The sequence below is a fragment of the Oryzias latipes genome, chromosome 1 (assembly GCF_053564925.1).
Source record: "Oryzias latipes strain Hd-rR chromosome 1, Olatipes_Hd-rR_3.1".
NCBI lineage: Eukaryota > Metazoa > Chordata > Actinopteri > Beloniformes > Adrianichthyidae > Oryzias > Oryzias latipes.
In genome coordinates, this window is record NC_136237.1 from 18,569,540 (window position 1) to 18,578,159 (window position 8,620).

Genomic DNA, 8,620 nt, shown 5'->3' on the forward strand with positions numbered 1-8,620 from the left:
GACTTCTGGACAATTTCTAATAAATAAAAACAGCTGCATATTAATATTTTTTTGTATGATGATCAAAGGGAATCAATACCATTTGTGGACTCAACAGAATTTGAATATCACTTTTTGCTTGTTTCTGTCTCAGCTTTTTGTGTGTGTACGTCTTTCCTTTTGCATGGGGAATGCACTCGCTGACCCTTATTTTAGCCTAAACATAAACACACAACCCTCATTTTCTTTCACCCACAAGCAGCAAGTGACTTGAAGGGCAAAAGGTGAGAGTAGACATCAAACAGCCAGTAAGTGAGCGTCAGGACAAGAGCAGAGTAGGAACTACCACACAGAGGAGCTGGAGAAAAATTGTGACTCCGATATTGATCCGCTAATCCTGGCTGTGCTCTCTGCCGATTTTAATCTTCCACCTACGCAAGATGAAGACGCCAGCTAGGGATGACAAAAAAAGGCAGACTGTAAAAGAAAGAACAATTAAGTGTAGATGGAGGAGTGCCAGGGCCATCTAGTGGTTTAGAGTGGCATAGCAATCCCTTTCCATCAAATGTGAACTTAAAATTAGAGCAGGTAATTGCATGTTTGAGAGTAACACAGCAGTTATTGGTTGAATAATAAATAACAACAGGTTACTTTAAATTTATGTTGTAGCTGCACGAGAGAGTCAGTGTTTTGGTTTTTATGAAGAAAAAGTTAAATTCTGTAGATGCAATTTCATTTCAAAAAAGGAGACAAAATGAAGGGCATAGATATTTTTTACCCCTGCTTCTTATATGAAGTTTATATATATATATATATATATATATATATATATATATATATATATATATATATATATATATAAATATGTAGTCTAATGTATTAAATGGGAAAAAAGGTGTTTCTTAAGCAAATTTGTTAATTAAAAAGTTGAAAAGCCACAATATGAGCAGATGAGGTCGATGCCCAGCCTTTTTCCATTTCTTTTTTTTCGAGAATGATGTTTAGAAAATGGTTAAAACGAAACTCAAGTCAAAATGACCCTTTTTTTTTTACCTACCTCTTTACATTGTAAGCCATTGTTAGATCCAGTTGTCTATACGTTTTCTAACCAAACATGTACTTAATCAACCTCAAATCAGTTTTTTTCCAAGGGCAACTTGGATGGACACTTAAATTACAAGTGTGAGCCAAAAAGAAACTTCCACGGAAGCAAAATGATGTGAAAAAAATGTATATTTTGACCTTTTCCTCATTTATGATTCACAGACCTGTGTGTGATTTCCTATTTGTATTCAAGATAGACACTTAATTGGTGTCTTGTTAATGTCAAGCTGACTCCTTCGGAGAAGAAAAATCTGGGAAGAAGAGGTCAAAAAATAAAATAATAAATAAATGAAATCAGCACAAGCTCCTGTCTAGTAACAGAGGTCCTCACACATCTTACATTGGGGCATGAAGTGCACAGAACATCATTTTAATTGCTCAAAGGATCATCGTGCCTCTGGCACTGGCTTGACTTCCTGGTCTTTGTCAAATGTGGTGAACTTCATGGAGTTGTGTCCTACTAAGCTACATGCTCCAAAATGTGCTTCATCAAACGTGGCATAGAAACACCACAATGTCAATCAGGTTCAAAGAGTGATTCATCCTGACATTAGTCACTGCATCTGAATCCAGCATCAAACCATGTTGTCATTAATTATTAACAACAATAATAAAGCAAAAGAAGCTCAAGCCATTTCAAACCGAAAGAAAACAAATTTTCTCAAATGTGTGGTTAGGCTGCAGCTCCCATGACGAACACAAAAACACTCCAGGAGCATACAATGACATGGTGCATGTAGAAAAATGAGAAAAAGCTAAGAATTGATGGTCAAAAGGAGAAAAACTGAAAAAAATAAACTAAAGTGTTCATCATCAAGCAGTCCCTTTTAGTGCAATTACTGACAACTGACATCAATGATGATAGACAAATTATTAGAATCCTGTATTTAGGAATTCTGGTTGCGCTTACTGACCTAACATTGATTTTTCTGTGTTCAGAAATCTGTCAAATTGTTCGACTTTGGTAAACAACAAAGCCACACTGCTAGATGTATTGTTGGAGCATTATGGGTACTGTGGTCAGGAGTGAAATGAGTAACACGAATAAAATTTGACTTATCTGACTGTTTTGTTTCACTTGATGAGCTGTGTAGTCTGAAAAATCTGCAATTTAAAAAAACCGAAAACATTGTTTTATTCTTCTAACAGAGAGCCACAAAGGAAAGGTCAAAGAGCAACATCTGGCTCCAAATCATCAGGTTGCAGACCCCTGACTTGAGGGAGCAGTGGGAAAAAACAGTAAGTTGGATAGTTTAGTTTTACATGAATACAATATGAATACAATTTGAATGCATTGTAGACAGACTTCAGCTTGTTGTGATCATAAATTGTTCATTTTTCATCAAAAAGGCTTTTATGGCATGCTGAATGTAGAGTGCTGCTATGACTCATGTTTATCAAGACTGAAATATCTTGGCAATAATGCGTTTGTTCTGGAGTGAGTATTTGTTTGGATAAACATGTGAATTCTACCTGTGGAGGAGTTCTCAGAGGACTAAAGAACTGTGCTTTTTCTTACTATTCTGTACTAAATGTGGCTTTCTGCAAAGTACATCAAGCTGCTGTAGGTGTGACCTCATCCTGAAATACAAAAAGGATGTAGGTTCCAAAAGTTCTCCTGAATACCACAGAAAGGGTTCCTTCCTGACACAGCAGGACGAAGGGTCTTGCTTAAGGGCCCACACTGGATTTTAGCTCATTGCACCCCTGGGAAACCAACCCCGATTCCTGCTTTTTCCAAATGGCAGTTTTACTATTTTATAGTATAATGTTTGGTTTGGAAGTGAATAGCTGCCACCAAACTGGCAGCCTCTAAACCTTCCCCACAGCAAAGTGTGCTGTGAATTATTAACTTTGTAGTGTTTATGCTGTTTAATTTTAGAGAAGCACCTACTTCCAGCGTCATAAGTCCTATTCCAGTTATTAAAATTCATAAATATCACAATCTCTGGTACTGTATCTTGTCTAAAGTTAAGTTTTAATTCAGTTTTAACCTGAATTATGTTTGTGTTGTTGGTGGAAGTTTCTTATGCAGGAGACCTGAGCACAGTTGACCAAAAACATAATATAAAAATTAAAGAAACACACTGAAAACAAAAAGCAAAATCTAAGTTAGAAAGACATTACAGAGACACGAAAATGATGTAAAAATGATCAGACTTGAATCAATGTTGAAACTCGCCAAATAGATAAAATACAAAAGCAAAAGATTACGTCAACTGGGTCACACATTCATACTAGTAATATGAAATATAATAGGATGTAAATATGTTTTAGTTTGTTCCACAAAAGATTCAAGAGAGTCATTAAACCACCTCATCCCAAATAAATTTGGTTTACAACAAGCCCAAAGCAAAAGGGAGAACTACGAGATTTCATAATATGGGAAACTTTTGAAAAAAGCCATAAATGCTTCCAGACACATCCTGCAGGCCCTGTTTTTTGGACTGTCCTGCTTCAAACAGCAACATGATTCAGGTAAAATTGAAATATTCACTCATCTGGATTTTCTTTTACTTACAACAATCTACACTTCTGACAGAAATGATAAAACTTCACACAGTGTTTGCCTATATTTCAGAAGTGATGTGATTAATGATCCAATTCAAGATCTTTGTGATACAATGAGAAATCTGCACCACAATTGTGTTTAATTGTGTTTAAATACATTTTCTGTTTTCTATCAAAACTTCGTAAACTGGGGGGTAATGTTAATGTCTTATCAGTAACTGATCTGAATTAGTAAGCCTTTTTAGAGCAACTTTGTAATTTTGACAAACATTTTGATCATTTGAAGTGTTTTTGGCTGTCAGTAGAAGCAATCAGTTACTTATTAACCTTTACAGGGGGTTTGGAATGTCTGCCTCTAGACTTTGGACCTATAAAACAAGTTGAGGGATTTTAGTGACACATACACAGTTACTGTGTAGAAACACTGAATTTTAACTTAATGAGTTTGTGTGAAACCTTGGTTCCAGAGGCGTCAGACTTCAGACTCACACTAAACCAGCATTTGCATATATCTTGCAGTTACACTTTATGCTATAAATATGTGTAACTTTTGATGAACATGAGGTGTCTTTACACTTTAAATTACAATTATCATCTTTGTAACTGCAAGAAAGACTGTGAAAAGTGTTGCAACATAAAAAAAGATTTAAGCAGATAATGTCTAATCTGGCATTAATGCAATTTTTGTTTGTTTTCATTGTATTATATTTTGCTTTAAGTTGTGACATACTAACAATTTATTGTCACCTTGAAATAAGTAATTTAACGATGCACGATCAGGTCAATCTGTCTAAAAACCAGAACGTTTTTATATTTGTATTTGAATTTGATTTTTTTTTTCTTGTTCTGTTTTGGTCGTTTCATTTACACAGCTGGCATTATTTGTAGTTCTACTTGGTCTCACAGCCTCACTGAAGTCAAACTCCAAATTGTACCTGCCCATTGATTGCGATGACATCTATCGCCATGACAACACAAGCTCCAGCGGAGTGTACACAATCTACCCAGGAGGTGCCACCACACCGCTGCACGCCTACTGTGACATGCAGACGGATGGAGGGCGATGGACGGTGGGTTTATAATCCGACAGGTTCAAGTAATGAATGAAGTGAATGCAAAGTGGAAAGAAATGTATGGTATGCTTGCAAAAGGTTCAAGGCAGTTGTGTTGATGTAGCAGAACACACATTATTTACTTAATGTTCTCCTCTAAAAGGATTTTCTAGATGACGGTTTCTTCAAACAAGCAGCAGAATAAAAATGAGACCTTCCCATTTCATCTGTCAAGCATTCAGCGGTGTTGCACAATAAACATATGAAACAGCTTGCATGTGCTTGCATACCAATGCCTTCTAAAACAAGTGGCCAGATTAGATTCAATTCATTTTACCTTTTCATTTGAGTCATTTATTGGTTTTTGATTGTCTTGGTTCAATCTGTCTTGTTACCTGAAACTAGATGTATATTTTTTTTCCCTGATATTGCTATTCCCCTTACGTTTCAGGACAGCAAAAATTGATGAAAATGATTTTTCCTCGTTTTGCTCTTCTAAGGTTTTCGTCCGCAGAATTGACGGATCAGAAAGCTTCTTCAGGCCCTGGAAGCACTACAAGGCTGGGTTTGGTAATGTAGCTGGAGAATACTGGCTAGGTGAGTTTGAGTCAAAACATCTGAAATAAAAGAAAACAATTTTTTTATTAAAAGACCCACTCTGATGAAAATGGAGTTTGTGGTGTTTTTATCATGTTCTTGTGGCATTTTTCTGATGATGGAGGACATTTATAAAGTTTGGATTAATAGTAGAGAATGTGTTAAATCTGTGTATTTTCAGGTCTGGATAATATCTTCATGTTGACTGTGAGGAAGGAAAATGAGCTGAGGGTGGACATGGAGGACTGGGATGGACTCCAGGCTTCTGCTCAGTACTCAGCCTTCTCAATTGACTCGGAGCACAATGGCTATAAGGTTCACTTGGGCAGCTTCACTGGTGGAAGTGCAGGTAAAAGGCTTTAGGAAGATTTACACTTTTGTTTTGTTTTTTGTTTTGTTTCAAGACTAGAGATACAATAATGTGGGCTACCAGTTACAAAAAGAATGTATTCATTCATTCATTCATTCATTCATTCATTCATTCATTCATTCATTCATTCATTCATTCATTCATTCATTCATCTCCTAATCCCTTTATCCCCCTTTCTGGGACCCAGGGCTGCCGGAGCCTATCCCGGCCACTTTTAAAGTACCAATGAAAACAAAATTACTTTTTATCTATGTACCAAAACAAGCAGATATTTTTATACAGTACCAGGATATGTAAAGGCATTAAATTTAGGTGTTGTGGAAAAACCTGTTGTTCTGGTCAAATGACTACATCAATCAAATTGTTCAAAGAATGAGGATGAACTTCCTGAAAGTAACAATAAAGATAAGTTTTCCAAAAGTAATTGTATAGTTCATATTTCAGAATTCTACAGATAAATTGGCATTTTCAGGGGAACCAGACATGTTTGTGGTACATCAGCTAACACACATGAACAACATTTGACTGTTTGATCCAAATTTGATTAAGTTAACAAAGATTTCCAAACCAAAAGACCTTTCACATTAGCTCTGTAACATACACTCTATATGTGGTCAGAAGTTCATTCTGCAAGCTAAAGGGATACTGGTTGGCACCCTTGCCTTACAGCAAGAAGGCCCTGGTTCAAATCCCAGCTGGGTCCCTTTTTTGAGTTTATGTGGGTTTTCTCTAGCTTCTCCAGCTTGCTCCCACAGTCCAAAAACATGCTTCATAGGTTGATTGGTTACTCCAAATTGTCCCTAACGGTAGCTGGACAACCCTGGGGGCCCCCACAGATATATAACTACATTTTTAATTACAAGGAATTACAAATCAGTTCTGTGTTTTTCATTTTAAACTTGGATTGAGCCTTTAAACTGCATAATTTTAAATTTGAAAACAGCATTTTTTAATTATGTTCAACAACTTTTGACCTTCTGCACATTGAGTTTACATTAACTTTATATTGTTTTTTTCTAAGGTGACAGCTTAGTAGGACACAACTCCATGAAGTTCACCACATTTGACAAAGACCAGGACATGTGGGAAAAAAACTGTGCACAGCAGTTCCTGGGTGGATTCTGGTACAATGCCTGCCACACTGCCAACCCCACTGGCATGTATGCACCCGTTGGTGTCATCCCATTCGACAATGTTCATGTGACTTGGCATGCATGGAAGGGCTCAAGCTGCGGCCTGAAGACCATGGCTATGAAGATAAGATCGGTCTCTAAGTGTCCATGCTCACATTAGCACCGTTAGCAGGAGAGAATCTTTTTCATAAACACAGAAACTTTTTATTGTTTGACCAATGAGTTTCTTAGATAACATGGAGTCGTGTCACTGTTTGTCTGATAAATTTTAAAACCTGCTGGAAGTTACTGTTTTTAAATTGGCAAATGTGATATTTTACACATTTTTGAGAAAAATTGAACAGTGTGTCATCTAATTGTTAAATAAAATGAACGAATGAGAAATTTATATTTGCCCAGTGTTTTTAAAAGAAGGAAATAAAAGTCAAGAAGACACTGATAAAAAACTAAGAAACGCATGAGCAGAATAAATTAAAACATAAATTTGTTTCCATTTTTTACTCAATGCACTTCATGAGAGATCATATAAAATCTTTAGGAACACGTTTGTGGCATCATTAGTCAGAAAGATCTCTATTACAAACATTCAAGGTGGAAGCTGTGAGTGACAGCAGGTCTCTCTGACACATGGGGTCACTGTTGTGCTGAAGAACATCATTGAGCTTGTGGCCATTCCAGATTTTGGAATCCCCAAACCTTTCAGATTATGTTTTGAAGAGGATTTAGTCATCTTACATCTGTATGCAGATGTGGTTCCAACTAATAGCCTCAATTCATTCTTTTAAGCAGAGTGAGGGGCTGTAGATCAGCCCCTCAGCCCCTTAAGGAGAAAAAAAGAAAAGAAAAACTAAATGAATATACCAGTACTTTTCAGCTGAGTACATCACAACTCTGTCCTCTATGTTTGTGGTAACAAGTAGGGTTAGTTGTCCAGCTCCTTCTGTGCAACAACTCAACAACTCCAGAAACTCAGTCTAGTAACACCTCAAGGTGTTTTGCTTTCTATAAATTAGAAAAACATGTGTGTCACTCTTTAAAATCTCTTTTACAAACCAGTTGAGCCTAAATGCTGTAGGGCACAGGTCAGTGGGGCGTGTGAACTAAATCACTGAGATGAACCCTAGAAGAGTGGACTAAAGAGGGACATTTTGTGGATATGTAATTTAAGAAATATAATTAAGCTGATCCACAGCATGAAATGACTTCATTTGGGAGGAATAGTTATTTTCATGGGTGTTCCCTGTAGCCTTCCAGCTGCATCACACTTACAGAGGAGCAAAAAAGTAATTGTCAGTCACAGATTCTGTAAGTTGTCCCACTTAAAAACAAAAGGTCTCTATTAACTATCATGAAAAATATATTTAAAAAATCCCCATTCCTTCTTTTCTTAATCATTCAGATCAGTCAGCCTGTTACCTTTACAGAAAAGCAGCCCCACAACATAGTTTGTTCACCTCTATGCCTCACACTGGGATTGGTCCTTGGGATTCTTCCTCCTTCGTGAACAGCGAGAGGCGTTTATGCCAAAGAGTTCAATTTTGGTCTCATCTGGCTACACGACATTCTGCCAAGCCCTCTTTGGATAATCTAGGTGGTTTCTGGGGAACTTTAGACAGGCCTGGATATGTGTTGGTTTAAAAGGGGGGACCTTTGGCGCTTTGTAGGATTAAAATCCATGATGATGTACTGTGTTACCTTATTAACCTTTGTTAGTGTGGTCTCAGCTATCAATAGTAATTGACTATTTCATCCCATGTACAATCTCATCCCTGTTGTCCTCAGACAGCTCAGAGGTCTTGACCATTGTAGAGAAGCTACAGTCTGAATGTTTAAGAGGAGTGTGGACAGGCATATTTTATACAAGTAACCAATAG

At 36.9% G+C, this 8,620-nt stretch overlaps 1 protein-coding gene across 1 annotated transcript; it reads left to right on the top strand.

Annotated features, from left to right (window-relative positions):
• Positions 1–3,419: 3,419 nt before the first annotated feature.
• On the top strand, positions 3,420–7,134 carry LOC101169418 (microfibril-associated glycoprotein 4). The gene is made up of 5 exons (XM_004065980.5): positions 3,420–3,561; positions 4,467–4,664; positions 5,147–5,243; positions 5,425–5,592; positions 6,635–7,134. Exons 1-5 carry the CDS (start codon positions 3,493–3,495, stop codon positions 6,904–6,906), a joined length of 804 nt encoding a protein of 267 aa, XP_004066028.3. The 5' UTR covers positions 3,420–3,492; the 3' UTR covers positions 6,907–7,134.
• The last annotated feature ends 1,486 nt before the right edge of the window (positions 7,135–8,620 follow it).

Bases quoted from the DNA above. Each gene is read 5' to 3' on its own strand.
- LOC101169418 (XM_004065980.5), top strand. From the start codon at position 3,493: ATGCTTCCAGACACATCCTGCAGGCCCTGTTTTTTGGACTGTCCTGCT. The intron at 5,244-5,424 runs GTGAGTTTGAGT...GTGTATTTTCAG, and splicing joins AGCTGGAGAATACTGGCTAG to GTCTGGATAATATCTTCATG. The intron at 5,593-6,634 runs GTAAAAGGCTTT...TTTTTTTCTAAG, and splicing joins CTTCACTGGTGGAAGTGCAG to GTGACAGCTTAGTAGGACAC.